At 52.7% G+C, this 27,862-nt stretch overlaps 1 protein-coding gene across 2 annotated transcripts in view; it reads right to left on the bottom strand.

The window, feature by feature from the left end:
* Nucleotides 1-561: 561 nt before the first annotated feature.
* MGAT5B (alpha-1,6-mannosylglycoprotein 6-beta-N-acetylglucosaminyltransferase B) overlaps nucleotides 562-27,862 on the bottom strand; it is a 67,187-nt gene continuing 39,886 nt past the window's right edge. Inside the window, exons 6-17 of one of the 2 annotated variants that reach the window (XM_066332074.1) lie at nucleotides 27,583-27,753; nucleotides 26,618-26,782; nucleotides 25,293-25,462; nucleotides 16,089-16,220; nucleotides 15,137-15,270; nucleotides 13,522-13,658; nucleotides 11,089-11,244; nucleotides 10,362-10,508; nucleotides 8,726-8,842; nucleotides 2,565-2,639; nucleotides 1,861-2,135; nucleotides 562-808 (exon numbers count right to left, since the gene is read on the bottom strand). In XM_066332074.1, coding sequence (XP_066188171.1) covers nucleotides 610-808; nucleotides 1,861-2,135; nucleotides 2,565-2,639; nucleotides 8,726-8,842; nucleotides 10,362-10,508; nucleotides 11,089-11,244; nucleotides 13,522-13,658; nucleotides 15,137-15,270; nucleotides 16,089-16,220; nucleotides 25,293-25,462; nucleotides 26,618-26,782; nucleotides 27,583-27,753 — 1,878 coding nt within the window. In that variant the 3' untranslated portion in view covers nucleotides 562-609. The remainder of the gene's footprint in view (nucleotides 809-1,860; nucleotides 2,136-2,564; nucleotides 2,640-8,725; nucleotides 8,843-10,361; nucleotides 10,509-11,088; nucleotides 11,245-13,521; nucleotides 13,659-15,136; nucleotides 15,271-16,088; nucleotides 16,221-25,292; nucleotides 25,463-26,617; nucleotides 26,783-27,582; nucleotides 27,754-27,862) is intronic. The other variant, XM_066332075.1, reaches the window with a different exon arrangement.

Here is a 27,862-nt window from a genome sequence, read left to right as displayed (position 1 = left end):
GCTTCCCCAGGAGCCCACCCCACCCTTCAGTGCCCAGCCCACACTGGCTCTTCCTGAGGGCACCAGGGGTGCACTCCCCAATGTGTCCATCTTAACCCAGCCACTCTCCTTGTGCTTTGTCCTCCAACATCCACAACAGCCGCCAGCATCACCCCTGTCCCCTCCAATGCAGCTCAGCCCAAGAACTCCCACAGAAGGGCTGGGTGTGGATTTCCCTTTAATTTACCACTTGTCAGGAGGAGGGTTAAAAAAAAATAAATCAATAAATAAAACAACTTGGGATGCTTGAAGAAGATGAAAACCCTGAAACTGCAGTCTGCTGGTGGCTTGTCCCATTGCCAGGGGAGGGGAAGGGTGTCCCCAGCCCCTCTCTCCCCACCACCCCATCCCAGCTCCACCCGGCACGGGTGGGTTCGGATGCGGTGCGACGACGCTCCTCGGGAAGAAAATGACTCCAAAAGTTCAGGACATGGTCATTCACAGTTGGCTGGTGGATGAAACAAACCCCCGGAGTCTGACAGCCCCGGCTTCACCCGCCGGGAAAGGAGCTGTCCAGCAGAGCTCTGAGGAAAAGCCACCCGGCGTCACGAAGGCGGCGGGGATGGCCGGTCACAAGCAGTCCCTGCACAGAGCCACCTGTCCTGGGCGGAAATCGCGGCAGGGGCAGAGGCGCCGGTACTTGGGGTTGGAGCCGGCGCAGCTGAAGAGCAGCGGCTCCTTCTGGAGGTAGCACTCGCGGACGGCCTCGGCCACCGCGGGGTACAGGTGGTTCATCTCGTACTCCGTGCTGTCGCAGGCGACGCTGAGCCTGGGGGACGAGGAAAAGCGGTCAGCTCAGGTGTGCAGCCTCCTGGGCGGGTCACTGAAGGGGTTTTATCGCTCCTTTGATAAGGCAGATCTTTGCCGATCTGTGTTTGGCTACCCGCGAATGCTCCTCACCACCCAACGCCCCACGCGGGAAAGGGAGACCCTGACAACTCAACCCTGCAGCCCAGAGATGGCCCCAACCCACAGGTGGCTCAGAATCACCCACAAAATCCCACATGAATCTTTAGTAGTTGGACTCATTGATCTTTGTGGGTCCCTTCCAGCTCTTGATGGCTCTCTTACAGCCCCTTGCTGACCAGTGGCTCTGTCCACTCTCCATGGACACCTCCTACTGCAGATAACATTCCCTGGAAGGGACAAAGGATCAGTGAATACCCACATGCTCCCTGTTAGCTGAGATTAGCCAGAAAACCGGGCTGGGCATTAGCAAAAGCCCCGAGGAGCAGCAGAAATGCCCGGTGTGGATTTAACACCCCTCCTCTCCCTGGCATTGCCCTCCCACCAACCTTTCCCAGCTGACGAGTCCCTGAGTTAGCTCGTGTTTAGGTCTGGAGGAGGATGTGCAGGGGGAAAGAGTGAAAGGCAGGCCCCAGCTCTAATTTATCATATAAAAATGTCAGCGGGATGTGCGGTGCCTGCCTGACCAGCGTGACAGCACCGGCAACGCTCGCATTTTAATTGCCCAGAGAGCAGCTCAGAGCCCAGTGGCAGATTTATACTCTATTAAAACTTCACCAGTGTGTGTTCAAAATGCAGTTTTATAGAGAGAGACATTAAAAAGGAGAGGAAGGGAGAGAGCAGGCGGGAGGTGGCAAGGAACGGGGCTGGAAAGAGGCAGAACTGGAAACGCTGTTGTCGCCTGCTGAAGAGTGAAACTGGGCTCTGCCTGCTCTGCCTCAGGCACGAAGGCTCACCGCTGGGATTTTGGGAGGGGGAACAGGAGGGAAATGCGTGCAGGGGATGGAGGGAGCAAAGGGAACATGGTCTGGCTGGTGGCCCCTCCCCAAGCTCCCCGAGAAGACCCCAACTCACTGGAGAAACACCTCCTCCTTGTTGAGGAACCTGAAGAAGGTGGGCTCGCAGACCAGCCCGTGCCGCCGGCACGTCTCCGTGCACGTGTGCTGGGACTCCGACAGCCACACCTGCAGCGAGGCCACCGGGGGCCACGCCTGGGGCGCCCACCCCGCGCTGGGGGACCACACCAGGTGGGTGGAGTTGGGGGACAGCGCCAGCGGGCTCGGAGGGCTTTGCATAGCAGGACTCTTGGTCTTGGGAGACGGAGGAAGAGATGGTGTGGTGCAGAAATCCTGGTGGCAGAGAAGGTAATGGGTCAGCGCCCTGAGAGGTGAACAGTGGGGAAGGGAGGCTGCTGGTGGGACAGGAGGACACTTGGGATGATGACTTTGCTATTCAGGTTGAGGTCACCTGCATGCATAGATGGCATCTCCTGCTGTGGGGGATGAACTTTTTCTTCTCTCACCCCTTCTTCTCCCAGTGCTGCCTTATTCTCTGCAGCAGCAGGGCTCTGACCCAGCCCCAGCACCCCCAGGTGTCCTCCACCAACCCCCAGCACCTCTGGTCCATGACAAACCTCCCCAGGCCCTGGTGCTCTCCGCAATCAGAGCACTGGTTGCACAATGCCCAGGGGAGAACGGAGATGCTCCCCAGGGAGAAGAGGGAAAGCTGGCCATGAGGACAGAGGTGGTTCCCCAGGGAGGACAAGGATTCTCCCCAACCTGGTGCTGAATGTAGGCGTGGATCCGCTCCAGCATCCCCTCGCAGGTGTACTCGTAAGGCAGGTAAGGGTCCACCTGTGAAGGGCAAGAGCAGAGCACGGGGAGCAGGTGGGGACAGCCTTGCCCTGCCCCTGAGACAGCAGAACCTTGGGCATGGCTCTCCCACCCACCAAAGCCCACAACTCCTGTCTGTCCACCAGAGCAAGCAGGGAGGAATCCTAGGGCTGGAGAAACCTCACACGCCATAAAGTGATAAAGACAAAGGAGTTCTTTGGGTTCAACCTCTTAGCGAAAATGAAATCGCCCTGTTCCACTTTAGTCTCCCTTTTCTCCACTTTTAGTAAGTTATAAAATCAAATCTGTTTTCATCCAATGGGTCACTTTCAGCTAAAGCATGAACTGTTCCAGCCCAAGAAACACTCTGCCGCTGTGGGCAAGAGAGGAGCAATCTTAAAATGCAGGGGATGGGATAGAATTGGAAAAGATGCCAAGCTAATCCAGAGCAAGAGCATCTCAGTGCTGCCCCAGGCGTGGTCATCCTCTGTTCCCCTGACCTCAGCACAGCTCTGAGCACTCAGAGAGGAAGGTCCAGGCTCAGACCTGGACACCAGACACCTGGCTCAAACAAAACTGGCCAGGAAAGGGCAGGGCTGGGACCAGCTGTGCACAATCCAGGGGAAAACACCTCCCTTTTCCCACTGCCATGCCACTGAGGGTTTGCTGCCCAGTGCAGGTGGCTGTGATGGGGTGGAAGGGGTCATTTCTGCCAGTCCCAGGGGCTTGATGGTCCCTGCTGGCACTGGCTGGGATGGGGCAGAGAGGCAGGAGCTGGGTGAGCACTGGGATGGAGCAAACACTGGTGCCCACATGGATGGCAGTGCTGTCCCTGCACCTCCACATCAGAACTGCTATTTACAGACTCAGCAGTGCCCAAACCATGGGATATTTTCAGTGTGGGTTACAAAATGCTCCTGGTCTCCAGGAGACTCTGCCTGCCCTCCCTGTTCTGGGAGTCACCTCAGGTCCTGGCAGGGCAAACTCCTTTGCACAGTGGCTCAGCAGTGTCCCCACATGAGCTTGTCCCTGGCAGTGTGGTGGCACAGGTTCCAGAGCAGGCAGGAACAGCCAGGGACAGCCAGGGACAGCCTGGGACAGCCAGGGACAGCCAGAGACAGCCTGGGACAGGCAGCCAGGCTCCCTGCCCTCAGCAGGTCTGTAGTAATTTTCCCCAGGGGAAGAGCACTGCCACAAGGGCTATGACTGATTCCTCCCTTCCCTCTGGAATAAAGTATTTTTTAAGGAACTTTCTGCCCTGAGAAGACATATTTTTTTTCCAGAGAGAGGTTACATGAGGTGCAAGAGGTTGGTGCCTGGAAGAAGCCAATCCTGGGACCTCCTTTCCCCTTGTGTAGCTCTGCAGAGCTTTATTCAGAAGGATTATAAGCAAAACCACCCGAAGATAATTAATCCAGAAAACACTGCTGCTTTTCTGAGCTCTGCACCTCCAAAATAGCTATTTCCTTTTGAAGTACCTGTCAAAACCAAGCTCAAAGGCTCAGTCTGCTGAGAACCCTCTAAGCATCTCCCTGCCATAAATATCCCACCTGAGATCTCAGCCAGGCTGGAAATCACAGCTGCTTCATCTAATTACAGATGTGCACGCTAATCAGGGCTGACACAGTGACAGGCACCGATCCTGCCTCTGAATTCCTGATGGGCTCTCAGTTAACTGGGGCACAGTCCTCTCAGAGCAAAATCTGCCTGTCTCAGTTTCAGAGCCACGCTGGGACTGCCAGGCATGAGTTAGGAGGAGACAAACCACTCCTTGCTCAGCATCACCAGTGCTCAGTTTCATCTCACTGTTTTCATGGGGGGCTTTTCCCAGGACTTTTCCCCTTTTGCCAGGCATAACTCCAGGAACAGCCTCATCCCCCAAAATGCTGCAGCACACGACACAGACCCTCCTTGTGCCTGCACAGGTACCCAGAGGTGATGCTCCAGGTGCAGTCCCACCTCTCCAGGGTCCCAGGGGCCCTGTGGGATCTCTGGGCATCAGGAGTGGGCTGGAGCCCACTGCAGCCCCTGCTCCTCCAGCCCCTCTCCTTCTCAGGGGGTTCCCCAAACGCTCTCACTTCCCTCTCCAGCTTTTGTTAGGATTCAGCTCGTGCACTCAGGACTGAGAAAATGCCAATTTCAAGAAGATAATTGTTTAATTAAGATCTGACAGGCTCGGCCTCTTCTCAACAGCCACGTTGTTAATGGCACTCCTCACTTCGGGAGCTCAGGATGTCCCCAGAGCCCTGGGAAGGAGGAGGAGGAGGGAGATTCTGAGGTGGGGATCACTGCATCCCGCTGCAGAATGATGCACAGGTTGGCATGGGAGGGAATGGAAGGGTTGGTGAGATGGGCCTTGCCATCCTTTCCTCAGGTGGGGAGCACAGAGGCAGAGCTCCCCAGCCCCAGTGCTCTGCCCATCAGCCAAGCAGGGAGTCACTGGTGTCCCATGGGGATGCCACCACCACAGGCCTGGGTTTAGAGTCTCCAGCTGGAAGGGAGTATGAAGTGTCCTTCATTCAAAAGGAAAAGAAAGCGAGGCAGAAAAATATCTGAACGTCATCAGACGAATAAGTAGGAAAATAATGCAATTCTGTGCTGGCACGTAACAGCAGGCTGGAACATTTTAACCAGCTATTTTCACTGTGATGTTTAATGTGCCGCTCTTTCAGGCATAGTCTGAAATGTATAATTTTCCATTATAGTCCTGTATGTTTGACTTTAATATAATGAAGCCTTCTCCCTTCACTACACCAGAATATTGGGTCTATTAAATTGCTTGTGTGAGGACTGGTTTTGACAATGGGAAAAGCTGAAGGCCCAGAAAATGGTGATGCTTGCAAACCTCTCTCCTTCTCCAGCCTCTAAGCCCAGGGTAACAGATGAAATCCATCACTGGGACAAGCCTCCAGCATCACCTTTCCCAGGGGGACACCACTTGTCTCTCTGCCCCCTGTCCCTGTGCTGAGGTTTGATCTCTGGGACAGAGAGGTTTGGTGCTTCCCTGGTTTTGATTTCCCCTATAAATAGGTCAGGGATGCAAACCATTAGGGAAACCCAGAACTGCTCCAAGTGAGATGAATGGCAGAGACACAGCCTGCCAAAAACCTTGCCCAACAGCTGGATGGTGACCTGGAATGAGTGTCACCTTCAAAAGGATGAGGGATGGCAGCATCAGGGCTGTTCTTGGGGGAAAAAACCACAGATTGCAAACCCAAGCCACATCCCAGGCATGATTCAGCTCTGCCTGCAGAAAGGAGAAGTTTATTTCAGGCAGAACTAGGTTGGGAGGGATGCCTGCTGCATCCCAACTGCTCTGCTTTGCACAAAGCCAGCAGCAACCCTGTGCCTGGGCAGCTCTGCCAGCCCAGCAGGAGCTGTGGGATGGCACAGCTTGCCCCGAGCTGCAGCCTTGGGGGTCAGCAGGAGAAACTGGGCTGCTGCAGTGACACTAAAATATTGCTGAGAATCAGCAAATCCCCCTGGGACCAAAGCAGAACAAGCTTGCTGTCAGCTCAGCCACACCAGAATTACTGCCAGGTTCAGGAACCAGTTCCCGAATTCCCAGACAGGCTCCCAGCATCCCTGGTCCCCAGCACAGCTTCCACCTGATGGCAGAGGCAGGTTTCCCACAAGAGCCCATATCCTCAAAAATGCCTTACTGAGTTCTGGCCTAGAAGATGCAAAACATCTGTGGGATATGTAATTTTCGGTCAGAGGACAACAAAAAAAAATCCCTATATAAAATCAATTTCAGGGCAGTTTTCAATTTCCAATGTTTTCACCCATCAGGGAGGGGGAAAATGTTGTGTTTCAGGTTCAATCTGTCTGAGTTGGTGAAGCAAAGGGAAATGCATCATTTCAGATCCAGCATTCCTTTCAATAAATTGGCAGGGTATTTCCAAACAAAGGCAGGCAGATGGGAAACAAAACCATAGTATTTCATTCCAGTAATTCTGAAATGAAATGTTTTGACAGAAAAAAAAATAAATTGATGGTGGTTATTCTGAAACACAGACAAATTTATTAGATATTCCAATAACAGAACACCCCATTTTGCCTTCAAGGGGGGGAAAAAAGGAGTCAGTAAAATAATTTCTCCAAACTCCAGTTACTGGCTGGGAACAGGAACACTAAATTGCCCAGCTACCATCTTTCTGCTGCTGCCCTTGTTTTCAATTCCTGCTGTAACAAACAGTATTTTAAAGACAAGATACCCGTGGACTCCTGGAGCTAAAGCCCATAATAAGGCTTTTAAACCTGTAAGGTAGGTCAATTTTTAGGCTTAATTGCCTTGACAGCATCTCTAATAAGGCAGACATTGCTATTTAAAAGATAAAAAGGTGTGGGAGGGGAAAAAAAGAGGCTCCTGTAAGTTATTCACACTCACTCCCTGCTCTGCTCTGTGAGGATTTATACAATGCCTGTAAAACCCCAGAGAGGTGAGTTGTGGATTAACTCCTTGGTGGGAAGGAATCCCTCCTCTCCAGAGCGACCTCGTGTCACCATGCAAATGAGGCCTCAGTGACTGGAGTTGTTCATTTGAGGCAAATTTAGGACTTCCAGCTGCTAATGGTAATTCCAGAGGCTGGGATGTTTTGTGGGAGGGCACTACAGAGTGGGGGTCCTTATCCCAGAGTGGGAATGAGGAGAAGAGCTGAGACAGGAGCTTGGTTTGGGGCACAGCAGGGATGGGCACAGCAGCAGCACACTCCAGTGAGTGCCCAGTTCTGGACACCAACTCCCCCTGCCCAGTGCCCATCGTGCCACCAAACCCTTCCCTAAAATACTTTTTAGCTCTTTAATTTTTAACCAGACCATTAAGCACCTAAATGATCTGGTGCACATCCAGTCAACACTGCAGCAGCAAAACACAGCTGCCCAGGAACCAGCAGAGCCCTTTCCTCCATCTCAATCTCACCATTCTTTAATTATTTTAACAGCACAGCAGCACCAGGCTTCACTATTTTTTTTCCTTCTCTTCTGGAAACAAAAAAAAAGAAAATTTCCTTCTCTCTCCCAAAACAGCTCCCGGCATTCCGCCCACAGCAATTCCTTCACTCCAGGGCTGTCTCCAGCCCAGATGGTGGAGGGTCAGGCTCTGACAGCTGGCCTGGCAGCACAGCAGCAGGGATGGCATTATTTTTAATTTAATTCCAACCGAGATACGGGAATGAATGTGCAAAACAACTGTTTTCCTAAGTCGGGTTTGATCAGTCTTTACAAACTCGCAGAGAAAATGAGCGTGAGGTGAAGAGCTGCAGTGATCACCCTCGAGGAGGTGAGACCCAGGGTGATGGCACGGCCACAGTTACCTGAATCAGGTCCCCACATTGCCACAGGCACCCACCTCTGCACCTTGTGATGCAGGGAAAAGCAAGGATGAGCCTTGTCTGACCAGAAAGAACCCAACACCGTGAACCCTGAGCCTGGGTTCCACAGCACATCCCTGTCCTCGAGAGAGGATGGCTCATCCCTGGTGAAGCAAATTGCCAGCAAAATGGCTATCAGCACTTTCCTCCCCTCCAGGAAAATTGACTTTAATAATTTGGACAACTTGAAAGGCTTCTGCCACAGGGTGGGAGGTAAATATTCATGAGGGAGCGTTTCCAGAGTGGGCACAGCAGGAGTGCTGCCTTCCCTGGGCTTCTCCCCTTCCTTACATCCCTCACAGAGGCAACTCCTGAAGTTATTCCCATCGATTCGTTCCATCCAAAGGTAATGATCAGTGAAATGGGGGAAAGGCAGGTGCAGAGGGTTCTTTGGGTGTGATCTTTGTCATCACACCGGTTCCCAGAACTGCTCTACACCTCCAGCAACCTCAGCCTCCTGCTCCCAAACCTTATCTCAGCCTCCCCTTGCTACCCACAGGATTCCCAAAGGATCCCTCAAAGGCACAGCTCTGCCCTGGGGAAACACCTACAATGCTCAGTGCCAAAGCAAGGTGGGAGCACGTGTGCCCCATGTGCTTTGGATTTTGGAAAAATCCAAAGGAGAAAGGAAAAGAAATTGATGTCTGAAAAGGACAGCCAGGCTCCAGCATCTGCTGCTGCTTGTCCAAACCCAGCAGCAGGGAGGTCACCCCAAAACTGCTCCTCGAGCTGTACCTGTGTCCTCATGATGGTTTTGATGGCAGCTTCAAACTCCTCGGAGTTGTTGTAGTCAACAGTCCACACGTGGGGCTTCCCAATGAAGTCTTCAGCATATGGGTGTTGGGAGGACACCTGAAACACAGCAGTGCCAGCTGGACTGTGCCATCCCTGCTGGAATGGCTGCTGCTTCCTTCACAGCTGGATGGCAGAGAGGAGCAGCAGCCTCACTGACACAGTGGGGTTTAACCCACTGCAACAGGGAGTGCTGGAAGAAGGTTTCCTCTGAATCCAGCTGCTCCCCGGCCTCAGGATGGTGTGCTATGATTCCCACTGGGCTGGGATGCCCCATTCCCAACAACACTGAATTCATTTTGCAGCCTGGAATATCTCCATCTCTGTAACACAGGAACGATTCAGACCTCAGCCATTCTATGGGTCTGGATGGTAAAAACACACCAAAAGCAGGAAAGTTGTGTGAAGACCCTGCATCTGCCAGGTTTGCCAGCTCTAGAAACAAGGCAGGGAGAAAAGTCACTGCCACTGAAGGCTGGGAAAGTCTGGCACTGGGAGAGAGCAGTGCTGGAAGCTGCATCACCCTGATGCCACAGGCTGCCCATACACTAGCACTCCGCAGGTACTGACATCCTTGCTTTTCCCCGGGCTGCCCACCCAGGTGATTTTTGGGGATCAAAAATCAAAAATCTTCGATCTACCTCTTTTGTGTCAGCCCTTTTCAGCACCTTTTCAGCCCTGATCTCCTCTGGGAAGGGAAGGGAGAGGTTGCTGAGCAGAGGAGGTGTTTTGGGGGCACCAAAAACATCGCAGAGGGGCCTGAACCCCTGCCAGCAGGAGGAGAAGAGCTGTGTGGTTTATCCTCCTCGCTGCTGTCCTTCCTCATTTCTTTCCCGGCAGACTGATAATCTCCTTTCCCTCCGGCACATAAACACCCTGAGGCATTTCACAGCCCTCGCCCCAGGCTCCAGGCCGAAGTACAGCCCCAGCCCCACCCGAATGGGCTCTAACACCTCATTCAGGAGGTGCATGGGTGCTAACACGTAATTTGGGGGTGCATGGGTGTTAACACCCAATTCAGGGGGTGCATGGGGCAGTCAGGGGGGGCAGGACAGTCCAGTCCAGCTGCACAGCCCCCCCAGCTCACTCCCTGCTCGGCCAGGGAGCCTTGCACTGCATTATCCACTTTATTAATAATAAAAGAGGCAATTTTCTCAAGCCTTTAACTTTTAAAGAGTTCCTGCTCTACTTAGATTGAATTCCCAGCAATGGGCAAGCCTGGGAGGGATTTCATAGCCCTGCCACACTGTGCAGGTCCTGCTGTCCCTCTGGGGGGACCAAGGGATGAGCAGCAGAGCATCACCCTGGGTTGGGAGCAGGGTGTGGGGGACCTGTGGATCTGGGGGGAAGGAGCTGGGGGTCTGCAGAAGGCTCCTGCACAACTTTCTCCTCAGAAACCCTAAACCTGCAGCAGAGCCCCCCTTTCACCCAATGCCAATCCCCCAGTGGGGGACTCCATCTGCAGACATCCACGGAGGAAATTGTGATTAACATCAAGTAAGCTCAGCATAGCAGCTGCTCTTCCCCAGGCTGGCCCAAGCCCCAAAGGGCTCCAAGGAGCCCCCACAGCACACTTTACCTCTCTGGACGTGGGCTTGCCACGGAAGAACTCGTGGTTGAGGGAGCTGTGGGGAGGGTTGAAGCGAGCCTGCAGGAACACGCAGCCGTTGGCGATGGCTTCCAGCGGCGCCGGGCCCTCGTAGGGGAACCCAAAGCCAATGAAGAGCTGCAAGGCAGAAACACAGAGCTGCTGAGGGATTTTCCCCCAGGGAAAACTCCCAGATAAACCCACTGGCATCCCCTCTCTGCTGCTCTGCTCCTGAATGCTGAGCCTCTAACGGTGTTCAACAAGCTGGGCTCAAAATTCCCCCCTTTCCATCAAGCACAGCCATGGAGTGTCCAGGGGCTGCAAGTTCCTCCATGGTGCTTACAACCATCACTTTGGCCTTTTTGCCAAAGCTGATTGGGCTGGTAAATCAGGAATATTTTCCCCCAGGCACCAGCTGAAGGCGACAGGGATGTGCCCACACCCACACACTCCCAGAGTCTCCAAGTTTCTTTTTATCACAGCTATAAGGTGAAAAAAAACCCCACCCCACCCCACTCAGCAATAAGTGAGTTAATGAGGAAACTTTGCCTTCTGCCTGTGGACAGAAGGAAAAAAATCATCAGACACATCTTGATCTGAAATGTGCTCTGCTCCGTTCCTGCCTAATTATCCCGGCTGAGAGGCTCATGGTTAATTATCCCAGCTGGGAGTGCCTGCAAGCCTGGCAGGAGCCGGGTCCTGGGGTGTCCTCACCCACCTTTGCCTTCCTCAGCAGCTGCTGGAACTCGTGCTGGGGCAGCAGCCCGTGGTTCTTCACAAACGCCGGCACCTCGGGTGGCCTCTGTGTCTCGTAATAAACCGTGCCATGGATCTCCATGTACTTGTTGAGGATGGCCAGGAACTTCTCCTTGCCCTGGGGAGGAAGGCAGACATGTGAACTACACCAAGGAATGGGGTCTGACCTCCCCTCCACATGGTTATGGGGGGGGATAACTCTCAAACTGCCGTGCTTCAGGCAGACCCACAGCAATGCAAAATCCCCATCTGCTCCTCCTCATTCCTTGGAAACACATCCTGGACCGCCCCAGGCTCCTGGAGAGCCTGAATAGCTGCAGGATCCATCACTCTGACCAAGTTCCTGCCTTCCCCATCCCCTCCAAGGGCAACTTCCACTCTGGATCCGCTGAATTAAAGGCTTCAGAGGGTTCAGAAGGAAGTCTGCAAAGACCAGAGCTTCCTAATTCCCTCTTATTCCAAGGAACAAGTTCCTAGGATTTTCTTATGCAGAATTAAATCCTGTTTCACTAGTTGGAAAATGAAGAGGGTCATCAATTTTCTTCTCTTGGAGGCTTCCCTCCTTTTGCTCCAAAGCAGCCTTTCATTTTAAGAATTTCTCTACTGCAGATTTTTTTTTTTTTTTTGCTTGAAAAAACCACAAAGGGCCCATCCTTTGGATGCTGGATTTTCCGGTGCTGCAACAACCCCAAAAGAGCTAAGACCAGGGGGAATAAGGGGTTATAAATGGGAATTTGAGAAAACTCTCTGTGTTGCCTTAAAGCCTCCTCAAGTGCTGTATTTCTGCCCTCAGCCATGGATCCCTGGAATTCTCCAAGGCTCTAAGGCTTCCCCAGCTTATTAAAACCTCAGCTCCTATGGTGAGCCAGAGGCAAGAAGTTCAGAGGGGTAAGAAATGAGAAATAAAGGGAAGGGAGGTTTAATGAAATGTTTCTAAATGTCAAAAACCTTCTGCTCTGGCGAGGGTGTTTGGTCCAAGGCTTGTAAATAAGTACCTGGCTCCAGAAGATGGAGGTGGTTTTTGCCTTTCTAGACTTCAAAATCACTCAAAATAAGAAACCAGCCCCCCCCCCCCCAAAAAAAAAAAAACCCAAAAAATATACTTCTATTCCCTTTTTATGTACCATGGAGTGATACAAGATGGGAAGCAAAGGCCAGGCAGCCTGGCCTCAAGGAGCCAGCAAGGCCCAGCCCCGACCTCTTCACCCAGGAATAAATGACCTCAAATTTGCAGTTTGGGGAAAACTGATGTTGTTTGTGAGTTCTGACTCAAACCAGAAAATGCCTGTAGCAACCCGGGGTGGAGGGAAATGTCCATTCTGGGGTTTTAACTCTCTTTAGTGCCTTCCCCAAATTACCTTAACTAAGCTCCGAGGAAACTTCTGGATGAGAAAGGGCAAGGGAATGGTAGAAAAATAAGACAGTATGTCGCAGTTCTCCTAAAATAAGATTTAGGGGCTTTCAGTAAGGCTTTTAGGGAGCCCCTGAGCCAGGCAGAGGCAGGGGGGTATTTGCTCTCAGACCTGGGGAGTGCTGGAAAACCCACAAACACCAGTAAAGAGGAGATGTTGTGGCTGGATCCTGGCTCAGCACAAGCATCCCTGCTAATTAGCAGCTGCTAATCAGGAAAGCTGGGAGGGGGAGGAGGTACAGCCCCCACTGCATCCACCCACATCAATCCCAGCGGCTCCAGAGGACCAAGCCCACGTCAAGGCAAAGTCGACTCTGACAAAAACCTTTTCTCTCCCGAGAAGAGGTGTAGAGGCAAAGCCCAGCAGCAGCTGGTGTGGTACAGTACCTGCAACTGGAGCAGCCCCAGGCGGTGCACAGAGGGAAAAATAGAAATAAATCAACAGACAATGAGAATTAGCTCCTTTTTTACAGCTCTGGAAGGAAAAGCAGCCTGCCAGCTCTGGATCAGAAGGGGGGAGCACACACATCTGGAGGTGCAGGGGGATGCTGTGGGGGCTGGAGGGGCTGTCGCCATGCAGTGACCCACCCCTCTCCCTTAGGTGTTCCAGGCTCGGGGAGCACGACCCCTTTTCACAGGGTGCTTGAAAGCAGACACAAACTACCCCTATCATAATGCAGCAATCACTGCAATTAATTAGTGGCAATCATTATAATTAATTACATCCAAATCATCGATATGAAATCCTCAGCCTCAGAGCCTGCTGGGAGGAAGCATCCCCCAGAGCAAGGAGCAGGGAATGGCATCCCACGAGCCTCTCCCTGTTTGCTGGAGGCTCTGGATGTGCCACATCCCTCCCCCAGGACTGGGACAGGGATGATCCTCCACAAACACAGCCAGATCTGCATCTCCACAGCTCGGGGGAAGAAGAGCCAGAGGCTGCCTGTGCCTACCCCTGCTGCCTGTCCCCAGCAGCCCGAGGACACTCACCTTCCAGATGCTGGCCTCCTTGCCATACACCACGGCCATGCTGCTCACTTTGTTGGCCTTGATGAGCTGCTTCTCGGTCTGGTTGAGCTCCTCTGACACGAAGCCCATGAAGGAGTTGTCAGGGGTGTGAGCTGTGGGCACCAAGGGAAGGAGACACGTGGCTGGACTGATGTTTTTTGGGATGTCCCCAGGGCTGGGGATACAGCCTGAGGTGAGCCCAGCTCCAGAGCCTTGCTGGAGCGTGGAGGGAAATGGAGCTGGAATCCCTATCCAAGCAGCTGATGAAATCCAGGCTTCAGAACCCAGCTGAGCAGCTCACCCCACACAGTGAGGGGTGTTTGAGGCTGCCAGAGGGGCTTTATCCAGCCAGGAAAAAGCAATGCTGGAGTCACCCAGCAGCCAAAGGGACACTGGGCTCCTTTCAGACATGGACTTCTCCCATCCATGCCACAGGCAAATCCCCATCACTGAGCTGCTCTCACCTTCAGAATCACAGCTGAAAGCAAACCAGGCAGTGCCACCACCACCAGCCCAGCTGGAAGCTGCTGGCTGTGCCCTGACTGTGCTGGACCAGTGGAAGGAGCCTGGTGTCTCTCCCTGGATCATTCTGGAGCCCAAGAGGTGGCCCAGCAGGAGCTGCTTGCAGGCAGGGGGAAGCAGAGCCAGGGAGGACAACACTGCCCAAGCATCACCTCAAGGAGGATCTCAGAGCCCCAGAACCACTCTGATGCCTTTAGTTATTAGCTTTTATGTTTTTCAGGCCCTGCACTGCATTAGTGTATAACTCTGAACTCCATATAGAGGGCTAGTAATTTCTCTTCACATTTTGGTCAGACAAAACAATTCTTCCAGGCTTCAGAACCAAGGTCACAATCACTGCCTCAGGCCCCAAAAGGTACAAACAAAATCGAATTGGGGGTGAGCAAAGTGGGGCAATGTGGCTTCATTACCTGAAGCTGTAATTGGAAAATTAAGCCCTGAATAGACCAAACTTACATCTGCCTCAAGAACTTGTGACTTTTGCCCACCTTGGGTGTAGCCTCTGTGAGGCTTTTGCACTGCCCAAGGTGTATCTATTGAAGGCCTTTAATAAATACCCACTTTATCATTTTAACTGTCTAGCCTCTGTTCTAGTGATGCCTTGGGAAGGCTGATCTGAAACAGAGACTGGGCAGAGCTGGTGAATAAAGTAGGTGTTTATTGAAAGGCCTTTAGGAAACACCTTGGGCAGGACAAGAGCCTGACCAGGGCTACACCCAAAGTGGGCCCAAAATGGTCACAAAAGAGATGACCAGTCATGAGGTCTCACACTTCTGTAAGTTTTGGTCCATTTGCATTTTGGGGTTTAATTGTCCAATTCCAGCTCGAGGTTGTGAGGTCCCATCCTTCTTGTTCCTCCCTCCAGCCCACCCTTGTTTGTGCTTTTGGGCTGGAAGTTGTCCTTGGTGTGCAGCAGGAGAAGGATTTGTTTTGTGTCCCTGCTCTGTGCAGAGCTGAGTGACACTGACTGTGAGCTCAGAGCTGAGCCCTGGGCACCACAGAACCTGAAATACAAGAAAGCTCAAACCTCAGGCGTCAGTGGGCAGCCCCCCCAGGCAGCAGCACTTACGGAACATGGTCATGAACTGTGTGGGCTGCAGGTTCCAGTAGCCCCAGTTGGTGCGGAAGCCGCGCAGAGTGGCGTACTCCTCGTGGTTGTAGGCGGGCTCCGTGCCAAACGTGTCGATGACCCGCACACGGCACCTGCGGAGCAGACACTGCCTGAGCCCCCTGCTGTCCCCAGGAACCCTGGCCCTCCTCTGCACCCCGAGCAGAGGGTGCAGCAGCACCCCAAGGAGCCCTTCCCAACGCTGCCTGACAGGACAATTTCCCTTTGCAGGACCCTCAGCTCCTGAGAATGATGAACCTCCCCCAAAGGCTTATTAATGCCTTTCCCAATATCCTGGGAATGCTGAGGCAGGCACTACCAGCACGAGGCTGAGGAGAGAAGAGGAACAACAAGCAAGGGAAGAACAAAACAAGCCGAATGCAAGAGCAAATGCATTTATAATAAAAGCAATAACGCAGCTTGTCATTTTTCTCTCTAATAAAATTGTGTAGGATAGTGGAAGAGATGGGAAAAAATGTAATAAATAGCAGGTCTATCAGCACTAAATTAAATCGCAGATTTTCCTGGCTGGTGATGTACCAGGGGATGATGACATTTTTCTTGATGCTCAAGGAGCTAGGGACAGGGCTCCTTACAAATTCCCAAGGCTCACACTGCCCTCCATGCTGTGCACACCACTGGCTGCAAGAATGGAGTGGAAGCACACGTTGCAGGTACGTACAGGGTTTGGTCTTTCCTCAATTGACTTTCTCTCTTTTAATGAGGTTTTATCCTAAATATGTGAGGCTCAGAATGCCTCGTGCCGTGGCAGCAGGGGACACAACAAGGCACCAGCCAGGCAAAAATCAAACTTAAAATCAAAGGGTCTGCCTCCTCAGATGCGTCATTAGCATTAGTCTTTGCTTGCTAATTAATGAAATGGAGAACAAGAGCAGGCAGTGACTTTGCTTACCTGTATTTCTTAAAGGAGAGCCCCATGTGCTGCTTCATCTGCTGGAGGCCGTGGTAGTCGGTGTAAACCAGGTCAAAAGGCAGAGGACTGGTCAAGGGGCAGTTCCCCCGTCCTGGAGGCACCCCTAAGTGACTGGGAGAAGCAGGAGGGATCAGCCCCCAGCAGCACCAAAGCCCTGCAGCACAAACCCTCCTCTCCCTGCTGGGCACTGAGCAGGAGCCATCAAACAGCTCCTCTTTGATGGAGAGGGAGGCAGATTGTTCTCCTCACCCCAGTTTTGATTTCCCAGGCCAAAGATCTGGAGAGTCCTGGTCCCACCCCGTGTTTGCACCTGCTCCAGCTGAGTTCCTGCTCCTCCCATATGGAGTGTGAGGCCCAGCCAGGGCTCACCAGCCACCACACACCCTCCTTTGGACCTCTCTTGTTGAAGACGCCAGATTTCGTTTGCTTTCATTGCAGTCACACCAGTGAGACTTGTAAAGCCACATCTTTCCTTTCCTCTCTGCCTGCAAGGCTCCCAGCTGAGCCCAAAGCTCCCTGTTCCCAGCTCCACATCCCTCTCGGCACACCCTGGAATGTTTCTCTTATTCCAGTCCTTACCCACCACATCCCAGAGCACTCTCAGCTTCTCCTTGACTCTGCTGGCAATGCCTGTCCTTGGATGTTGGCCACATTTCATTCATATTTCTCACTTTTGGTCCCATTTATGAAATAATTCCATAAAACAGGGGGAGCTGGGCCCCGGGTCTCACTCAGGGGGGTTCCAGGCAGTTCCTTACAAAGAGCCACACAGCCCCTCTTCCCTCCTCCAGTGGATAAAATGCATTATGAAAATCCAAATAAACTCCACTGACTGCAATCTCTTTATCAAGACCATCAGTTACCTCGCTGCCAGGGTGAGATGTGATTAATTCAGCAAGATACAGGGCTGGGAAACCTGTGGTGTGTCTCCTTCCATTTCCAATTGCCTCTGTGAACTGATGAATCCCTCTCTCCAAAGCTGTTCCACCAAGTGTACCACTGATGTCAGCCTGACAGCCCATCTGCTTGTCTGGACCATGTTTCCTCCTTCTCAGAAAAAAAACCACCCTGTGACACCTTCCATCTTCAGCAGGTTTCTCAAAAATCCATGTTGCTTGTACTTGTGATTTCCCAGTGCCAGTTTGCTCAGAGGCTGATTCACTCTGCGGTTTAAATGCTCTTGTATTTTGTTTTTCCTCCTAAAGATGATAATTCTTCATCCTCATAACTCCCCTCACACCCAAAAAGCAACAGCATCCTCATGAAAAACCAAACTGCTGAGCTGATTTGGTCCACCCAGGCTGTCTCACTCCCACCACGCAGTTGTCCCGTTTCGTTCTCAGTCCTTCCAACAAGGCTGAGGAATTCCTGTTTTATTTCACAAGTTTGAGCTCAGACACTGTGAAATATCACCCTTAGCTCCTGCCTGCCAGGACGCCTGTCTTTGTTTTCTTCTGGGCTCTTCACTTGCTCTGAACCCCTATTTGGAGATGGGAATTTATCCCCGCCATGCCTGCAGGTATTTTCTCTTCTTTAAGGTCAGGTTTTACGCTTCCAGGCTTTGGCTCTTCCTTTCTCTGTGACCTCTCTTACAGGTTCTCTTAATTTCTCTGCATTTTCCCCCCTGAACCTGAGAATTCCCTTTCCAGCCCTGCCTGGGGTTTATCTGTTCCTCAGCTGGACCCACGACCCCAGGGTCCATCCTCTGAGGAGCCCTTCCATAAGTCCTCACCCCTTGCAGAGCCCTTCAGCATTTCACCTATCAATCCCAGGGCTGCTTCCAGAGGAAATCAATGGCTTTCCCATCCAGGCAAAGTCAAGGGACACAGTTATCACAAGTACTTGCTCTCCAGTCTCTCACTAACATCAGAAAGGGCCACACAGAGGCAGAAATTTGTTTGCCATAAGAAACACAATACAGGGCTCTTGGTTGGCTCCTGGCCACACCTCACTCCTCTTCTGAACCTGATCTGGTGGGGTTTGGACAAGAAGACCTTTAAAAGGTCCCTCTGAAGTCAGACTTTTCTATGATTCTGATGTGGTTCCAAGTCCTTGAGCACTGAGCACCGAGATCCTTCTTCCAGCCCCAGCCCAACCTGACACCGGTGAAGGGTCACCCCAAGCTCCTGACCATGACAAGGGCTGCAGAAAATGTGCAAATGTGGAACAACCTCGCTGGCATCAGCCAGGAAAAAAACCAGAGAATTTCAGTTTAAGATAAAGAGCTGCTTTTGCAGCTGCTTCATTGCTCTTGTCACAAGGAATCTCAGCATCAGCTCAGGGCAGCCTGGCCGGGGATGCCGCAGGAAGAACAGGTTGCAGTTTTGTCACTTTTATGCACAATTTTACACGACAGGACTGATTGGGAAGATGGCAGGAATAGAAAGGCTCTCACCTCCCACAGCCACCTCGGTACAATAAATAGGGCACCAAAGAGACTCAACCTCCCAGGAAGGCTGGAGGGGAATTTTTAAGCCAGGATTTTGTAGAGATGGAATTCTAAACAACACATTTGCTCACACAGTGCTGCTTTTTTCCTCAGCCATCAGACAAACAGTGATTTACACCAACCTGCACTGTGGTGGAACCAATCCATAAACCTTGTATTTAACTAAAAATCCCCAAACCATTACACTGTGCTTGCAGCACACACCATCCTCTAGCTGGTACGTGTCACGCAGGCCACTGCACTACAAAATAATCTGTAATTTAAGGAAGCCCTAACCAAGCTTGACGAGGGGCTGCAGGAGGCAGCAATTAGTGTAACTCACACTGAAGCCTCCAAAAAAGTTCCCACCAGTTGGCAAGAGCAGGTCTGACTCTCCCAGCTCCCATCAGCACCGCAATCTGCCACACATCCCCTCTCCAGGTGCTCAGGACTTGCCACATCCATTTATACTCCCTGTGCCATGGCTACGTGGCTGGAATAGCTCTGAGAGCAGGAGCAGTGGCTTTGAGCAGAACATCTCTTCATTTAGCCCCCTTATCCTCCCTAAACACTTTATAACCACTGATTTTAATATTCTGCTCATGCAAATCCAGCCTGCACCTCTGAGATGGGGGTGGGGGGGAGAATTTTTTTTTTTTTTATTCCTCCTTATTTAAACATTCTTTATTCAGGCTTTCATCATTTGCCAGTTAAGTCAACTAATTTTCTACTAAACCCAATTTCACTCATGGTTGGAGTGCAATTTCCCTGATTTTTCCTTGTGCCATGTACTATTAATGGCGCTTGAAATTACGCAAATAAAATTGATGAGCGCAAACGCCGCCTTCGCCGCCAGCACAGCCCAGGGACCTGCTGTGGAAACCACCCCAGCCCAGGCCCTGGGGAAAGCTCTCCTCCCAGATCAGCCATGGGTGGTGATCCAGGGGCTCATCCCATCCCAGATCCCAGACCAGAGGCCGGGCTGAGCCCTGGCTCCTCTCTGGGAGGGAGCAGCCGGAGCGGCTCCGATCCAAGTGGATGCCGAGCTCGCCTCTCCGCCAGCTGCCTCCACCAGCTGTGCCTACTCCAGAATAAATCTCCAGCAGCTTCTTGTCCTGCTATTTTCCTCTCAGAGGTACTTCAATCAGCCAGGGGACTGTCCCCTCCCTGGGCATGGTGCTGCAGGCACTCTGGAGTCAGATGACTGCGGGGTTATCTTTACATCCCATTGACCTATTTCCAAATTAGCCCAACATTTCTTTCCGCGTTATCACTCCTGGTGCTGAGAAGTCCAGCACAAAATGGATCTCGTGGGCATCTCCTGGTAGCCTGGGCCAATATTCTATATTGTATTTAATTGCATCTTGTCTGCCCACATCTGCTGCCATCAGCAAGGCTGAGAGCAGAGCAGGGATCCTGTCCTCACTGCTCCCTCATCTTCTCCATGGCTGCAAGAGCCCAGCAGGCCCTGGGATGTTATCCAGGGATGAAAGGTGCCAGAGCCAGGCCTGAGCAGCTCCCAAGGGTCTGTGACAACCACATCACAACCAACAAGTGCAAATCTAAGCCCACAAAATGAACATCCTACTGAGAGAGCTGCCCTCTGCTCCCAGCTCTTCCCCCTGCTGGAATGAACATTCAGTGGAAATGAGGATTTCCAAGCAATTTCCAAAAAAAGTTTCATTTGTTTTGCAAGGTGCACCTGGACTGTTTCTCTGGTCCATCACTGATCTTCTATGACACATCCCTGCCCATCCAGGGGGTAGGTTCAGTAATTTATTTACTTATTTCCAAGACCTGGAGATGCACAGGACAGTGCCAGAACAAACACTTCTTTCTGGTCGCAGATTCAGCAAATATGAAGGAACTTCCCAGGAAAGGAGAAATCAGTACTGGGATTCCTGCAGGGAGCAGCAGAAGCTGAGCACTCACGTGCTGGTGGTGCCTGGGCAGACCCTGGGACAGATGAGCTGTTCTCCTGCTGTCTCAGCTGCCTCAGCAGCTCCAAAAAAAAGAAGAAATGCTCCCTGTGAGGGTGGTGAGGCCCTGGCAGAGGCTGCCCAGAGAAGCTGTGGCTGCCCCATCCATGGGAGTGTCCAAGGCCAGTTTGATCTTGAGTACCAGGAGCACCTGATGCTCTGTTAAAGGCTGAAGATTCCTCCCCACCGGTGCACAGCTGATCAATTCACAGCCTCTCCATGCATCAGGAAGGATCACATGGAACTGGCCACTTCTGGCTGTTTCCACAAGCAGTTTCCTTTCTCTCCCACACAACAGCAGTTCTGGTTTTGCCAGCTGGCGAGGGGAATGGAGCCAGAGCCTGGGCATGGCGCAGGTTCTCATGTGAACAGATGCAAGACAGAAAGATGGCTTTTATCTGCCAGGAGACAATTAGAAATGTGCTTTCTGGACACGGCGTTTCCATCTGAATGGCCCTTTTTGCAGCCTGAGCACACCTCGGTGAGCATGGAAAGTGCAGGAAAATGACAGCTCTCACTGTGTGCCAGGCACTGAGAGGAGAGTGGGGGCAGTGGGAGCAGAGCCTCATCCCACCACAGCTCCAGGGCTCCATCCACCCCACCCCAGCACAGGGAGGGTGGCTCAGCACCCAAATGACACACTGGACACAGCAGGGAAAGGGCTGCCAGCACGGGCTACAGGCACGTGCTTCAAATCCAGCGCTTTGCCAAGACTAGAATTAAGAGTCCAGAACTTGACACAGGAGCAATTAAGCTCCGGGAACACTTTGTAAAGCCCTGACCCCAAGAGGCATCAAATCCCATTTTCTTCGACTTTCTGTCCTGCTTTATGAGCAGTTAATTTCGAGGGGACCATTGAGAAAAGCACCTTGCAGTGCTTTGCTGAACTCCCCAGCAGCTCACGGTCTGCAGCCCCTTCTCCCCCAGCCTCTCCCCCAGGCCCAGAAAAGCAGTTGGACATGCCAAGATGACCACTCCCATGGCTCAAGTAGGAGCTGGAGCTTCCAGGAGCGACCCTTGTGCTGCTTCTTCCAGGGAAAAAGGCTGAGAGGATTCTTGCTGCCTGACCCCAGGGCACGGGTGCTCCAGAGAAAAAGCCTCAGCTTTATTAAAGCTTTTTTTTTTGCGGGCACAGCCATTGCTCCAAAGTGCTACTTGTAATTTTCCAGCATCTACTCATGAGCTGCCTCATTAACAACCCAACTCAGAGCTTTCAGGCACTTCCCACTCCTCCTCTAGCAAGCAACAACACCAACACTGGCCTGGATTCTCACCTCGCTGAAAGCACTTTTGGGCTACCAACACAGCACCAGGGGTCTTCAGCAAGAATCAAGTGTTGGCACTCAAATTTGGGATGTTTCTTCCCTCCCTGCTTCAAGACAAGGCTCAAAATGCTGCTGGCTGCCCACCCAGCACAAATCTCAGAGAGAAAACAGCTCCTGGCTGCCTGCTCCAGCTCAGCAGTTTGTTTTACTCCCAGGAAGATGCACATAGGAACACAGAATGGTTTGGGTTGGAAGGGAACAGACAGCCCCGTTTCACCCTTGTCTCTCCAGAGGCACCAGAAGCAGCTCACAAATTCACTGGGAGTTCAAAGGAGAACAAACACCTGCACTTAGCTCACCTACAGGAGAAAAAATAGCCCCTGGCAGGACTGGAATTCACAGATCTTTAAAGTCTGTAGTGGGTAAAAGAAAACCCAAATAAACTGGCCCTGTAAAACAAGGGCTGAGTTCCACAGCTGCATCTCAGACCTCTCAGGGTCATTTGCACAGCACCAAGCTGATGAAGGCTGCAGATTCCCTGAGCTCCTTATCTTTGTTCCAGATTAGCATCGGTCCCTAAACCAGAGGAAGAACCATTTGACACCCTTGCCCCTCACTGCTGGGCAGGGAGAGGTGCCCAGCACACATGGTCACGCTCCTAACATGTTTTCACCCCCAGCCCTCCATCACCAGCTTTTTTGACCAGTGCCTTACTTCTCCTCCTTCCTTTTTCTGATCCTCAGCACTCCTGACCCAATCCAGACCCAATCCACGCACTGCTGCATTGCAATCAATACAGATGCTAATCATGAACAGCTCTTCAGATAACCACTGGCTGAAGTGTATGCAGGCAAATCTTCCAGTGATCCCTTGCCAATGATCAATACATGCAGAAAAAGCAGCTCAGAAATTTGAAGAGACAAAAAAAAAATAAAAAATCAGGAGAGAGGTTAATCTGTGCTGAATAATTTATGGGCTCCAGTGAAGGCTTTGCTGGGCAGGAGCAGCTACAGCTCCCAGCCATGAAAAAAGAAAAGAGCACGGGTTGCCAAAGAAAAATACACAAGGATGGATTCAACGTTTCACACTGCTGGAGCAAAATATCCCCAAACCCACCCCAGCACTGCTGCCTGTCCTGCTGCAAGGTCAGCAAGAGACACCCAGGATGGGAGAGTACAAATTCAGGCCCAGTCTACAGAGGTGCAAAGCTTTGCTGCTTCAGGAGGGTGCAGGGGGCAGGAGGGATAAGGAATCACAGTGCCTGGGCTGCCACTTCCCCAGTGACAGGGATTTAGTTTTGCTGTATCCCTGCAAAACTGATGCAGTTTTGTGCATCCCTGGCTCTCTGCAACCGCTCCCCAAAGCTGTGGCTGCAGGTAAAACCCGCTCCAGCCTTCAAGGAAGAGCCCAAGATTAACTCTTAGCACACCTCGGGACTAATTACACATGTTCTGCTAAGACTCCCACTGCTCCTGGTCAGGCAAAGGCTTCTCCCAGCGCTCCATAGAGAGCAGCCCAGCAGCAGGGATGTTACTGAGAGATGTGCAGGCAGGACCAGGATTGCTGGCACCACTCGGTCTTCCCCTGGCACAGAACCCCCTCGTGCCACCCACATTAATCCACATCTCTTGATGGGCTGCACGAAGGTGCTGGTAGTGACCCTCCAAGCACCGGGCTTGGTCTCCAAAGGGACAGAGGGGACGTGGTTACATCCCCAGGTCCTGCCTCCACTCACCCCAGCTCATCAGTATTGAAGTGAGCACTTCACTGTGGTGTCCAGCATTTCAAACATCACCAAAGCCAGGCACAGGACACGTGTTTGGGGACGTGGGGACAGTTTCTGGGGCACAGGGAAGATGTGCAGCCCCAGACCGCTTTGCTCACTTGGCTACAAAAGGGGAAGAGACAGAGCTGCCGTTCCCAGGCATCCCAAGGGACACATCCAAACCCATGTCAGAAGAGGAGCTCTCATCCCTGCCAAGTGACGTGGAAGCTCCCAGGCTTCTGGCAAAGGCAAAATACTCCAGGCAGCAGGGCAGCTCTGGCCAGAGTCACTCACGGAGGGAAACAAGGGCTGCAAAACCACCCCCTGAGACTCGGGCAGTGCCTTCCCCTCCCTGAACAGCCACCCTGAGGTTCGTTCATTAAAAAACACAAACAGGAACCACACAACACCACCACAACCTTCCCAGCCATTAACTCCTTTCATCCTCGGGTACAGAGTGTTGTTTAAGCACATCATTCCTGCCTCTTTGAGGAGATGCTGCCTCTTGCATTAGGACCGGCAGGGTTTTGCTTTGGTGGTGGTTTTGGGGTTTCTTTTTTTTTTGGGGGGGGGGTGTTGTTTTGGTTGTTTTTGGTTTTGTTTTTAGTTAATTAGTTAGGAGCTAATCCCATTTATTAATTCTGAATGCTGCAGGGCCTGGGTTGGGGGTGTTTGTTGTTTTTTTCCAGGATTGTTGGGGGTTTTTCACTCCTTTTTCCACATGGCTCATTACATGGCCAGTGCTGGCTTTGCATCCCCCAAAGCCTGCCCAATCCCCGAGGCAGTTTCAAGGCTCTTCTTGATTTATAACCCATCTAATTTGCAATTTCCCTGGTACTTGCCCTCCACTTGGGAAGTCTCAGAGGAGGGGAGCAAACCTTATGAGGTGACAGAAGGCAGCAGTTCAGCCCAGTAATAACAGAACAGCAGCAGCAGAGAGGAACAGGGCCCACTGTTAGCTTCTCCCTCTTTTCCCATCTCATGTTGGTCCCTCTTGGAGGCTCTCACCCTGTGCTGCCCCATGTCACAAAGCAGAAAGAGCCAACCCCTCTCTGGGAAGTGCCTCCAGCAGCAGCAAATCCCCCCCCACAGGTCCCTAGGTCACCTCCAGCACCTCCTGAGGAGGGACAGTTTGGAGGCCAGCACCCCCTGCAAGGGATGCTGCTTCCCCTTGGCAGCCACCCCAGCTGCTTGCCTTGTGCTGGAGCAGTGATGGAGGGAAAGAAAGGGAGAGAGGGAGGAAAGAAGGAAGCACAGTCACTGCTCAAACAACACCAGCCAAGCCCCGGGGCTTGAGTGCAGCCATGCACAGTGGGAAGAGCCAGTGACCTGCAGCACACGTGCATCCTGCAGCCACACGGCCACTAGCCCAGCAGAGAGCATCCCTGGGCAGTGGGGTGGGAAAGGGAGCTGGAGTTTTCCAGGGGCCAGCTCCAGGCAGGTGTCAGGGGACACAGGTGATGCTGTGTGCTGGCAGCAGGGAACCATTCTGCTCAGATCCTGCCCCGAAGCCACAGGGCAGAGCCCTGCTCCAGATATGTCCACATCAACTCCATGCAAAGCATCACTCTACACCAGTCCTTCCCATTTTCCTGGGATGTAGAAGGATGGGATCTCTCCTGGCCACGAGGCTGGTGGTACTGCACAGCACCAGCACTGTCTGAGATGCAGGTGGGCAAAGAGCCTTCCCCAGCCTTTTCAGACCTGGGGCTTCCCCCCAAGACATGGATGCAGCCCAGAACCCACCTCTGCAGCTCCTTCAGGGAGACCGTGACCCTCAGGCTGTGTCCCAGCATGAAGAGGGCAGCCAGGATGTCAGCCCACTGCACCATCTCACCCAGGGGGCCTCCCTTCAGCACCCGTGGGCTGAAAACGTCCCCAGACTCCTCCGTCAGGAAGCCAATGTGGATCAAGATCTGCAGAGACAAGGAGAGGGGTCAGCACTGGGGAAAAGGACAATTTGGGTTTTCCAGCCCAGAATGACTTACAGTCCCTGATTCCCTCCAGCTCCTTTGGGCTGTAATTACTCAGTGAGGAGGAAGCTCAGTCAGGTGTGCAGACAAATAAATGATCTATGTCCAATTAGCACAGACCAAATGGTCAGAGCTTGGCAGCTCCCTTTCCCTGCCACTCTGTGTCCCGGGGCCTGGCTCACGTTCTCCAGGTTCATCCCAGTCTGAACCGTGGGCTGGAGCTGGATTTCCCAGGACACAGGGGCCAAAGGAAAAGGCACAACAAAAACACTAACAGGAGGGCCGGGAACCTCAGCTTATCCTCAGAGGAGACTGTCAGACTCCAACAGCAGCTGGACACCGTCTCCACTCACCAGGACCTGTTTCCAAAATCCACCCCATTGCAACACCAGTCCTGCCACATCCCAAATGCCTGTGTGTGGAGGCCCAGGGGCCTGACACCAAGGTTATGGTGCCTCAGCCACGGAGGGGCTGAGCAGGCACCAGGAGAAACCCCCCTCTAGATCAGGGCAAGGAAAACCTTCCTCCCATGGGCCTTTGCACCCCGTGTTAATATCTCTTAGGTTTGGTTGTTCTGTTGGTTTGTTAAGTTTGTGTCACCCTGTTCAGCCCCTGAACACCATATATGCAGCCCCCTAGAATGTTTTTCCTTCCCTTGAACCCCACTGGCTCTGTATGGCCACAGTACTCCACCCCTGTGATCCCACTAGTCCCCCCAGATCCTATTTACCCCTCTGCACCACTTTTCCCCATCCCTGTCGGACCCTGACCCTCAGAACCACCCAATTTGTCTCATTTATAACCCTGTGCCCTCGGCCTGATCTCTGTTCTCATCCCTGATCTACACTGGAGGCTGTTCCTCTGCGCTGGAATAAACCAGCACTGTGGTCTCCAAACGGGAACTCTTCCCCCTCATTTGCATCACCAGCCTTTAATTAGGGGAGCGCTCTGGGCCCACAAAGCACGGGCCGCTCTCAGGGCACAACACACCACCTCTGGAGCCACAGACAACACACCAACCCTACAGACCCACACGCCTCCATAAAGGAATTCTCCTCCCGTCCCAGCTGTGCCCAGCTCCCCGAGGGTGCCCCGTACGTGTTTCTGGTCCCGCCGCCGTCCCGCCAGCTTCTGCTCGAGGCGCCGCGCCGCCCGCAGCCACTGCTGGCCCAGGTGCCGGATCCTCTTCTTCATGAAGCTCAGGGACTCCTTGCCCGTGCCGATGAGCTCCAGCAGGCGAGCCAGGTCCCTCCGGAACGCTGCCTAGGGAAGGAGCACGCTCTGCACGGTGAGTGTAGGGAAAGCGGCCGCCAGAGGAGCCCCCGGGCTGCCCCACGGCCTCACGGAGGTTTGTGCATCTCAGCACAGGGGATCTGAGTCCTTCCTGCTCGCCTGGAGCCGTCACAGCTCCTCCACTTCATGCCCCAAATCCCCGAGGGATCCCACTGTACCTAGGGCTGCTCATGAGAGCCCAGATTCCTCAGCAGGGGAAGGGCATGGACACATTGGAATGGGTCCAGAGGAGGCCACGGAAATGATCGGAGGGAAATGATCTCCATCTGCTGTGGAGACAGACTGAGGGAGCTGGGGGTGCTCAGCATGGACAAGAGAAGGCTCCAGAGAGATCTTCTCACAACCTCTCAGTACTTATAGGGGGTTACAAAAAGACAGGGACAGACTTTTTAGCAGAGTCTGTTGCAACAGGACAAGGAACAATGGCTTTCAATTTAAGAGAGTTGACTCAGACTAAATATAAAGAGGAAACTTTTAATGGTGAGCGTGATAAAACACTGGCACAGCTTGCAAAGAGAGGTGGGGGATGCTCCATCCCTTGAAACATTCAAGGCCAGGTCAGGCAAGGCTTGAAAACAACCTGTTCTCCTGCAATGTGTCCTCTGCCCATACAGATCCCTTCCAACCCCAACCATCCTGTGATTCTGTGAAAACCCAACAGAGGTATCATGGCCCTGCTGGCACTGAATGTTCATTTCCAGCAGCCTCCACGCTGATGCCTCTCCCCAAAATGCCGAGGCCCAGCAGAAGGCAGGCTGGGCCCACCTTACCTGTGCCCGTGGTGGTGGCGGCGGCGAGGGCACGGCCACCGTCCTGTTCCTCCAGGGCAGGGGGGGACAGAACCACTCGACCTCGCTGAGGTAGATGAGGAAGGAGCACTCGGTGCCGTCCACGCCGAAAAACGCGTAGCAGGGGTCAGAGGTCCAGCGAGCCCTCATCCACTGCAAGGGGCAAAGAAACACACAGGAGATGTGCCAGCCCTGCCAGATGCCCCTGCCGCGGAAAAACTTCTGTTCTCCGTCCCCTTTGTTCTGTCTGGGAGATAAAAAT

The sequence above is a fragment of the Sylvia atricapilla genome, chromosome 18 (assembly GCF_009819655.1).
Source record: "Sylvia atricapilla isolate bSylAtr1 chromosome 18, bSylAtr1.pri, whole genome shotgun sequence".
NCBI lineage: Eukaryota > Metazoa > Chordata > Aves > Passeriformes > Sylviidae > Sylvia > Sylvia atricapilla.
The sequence above is the reverse complement of the archived record's forward strand: the minus strand, read 5'-3'. Positions and strand labels throughout refer to the sequence as shown.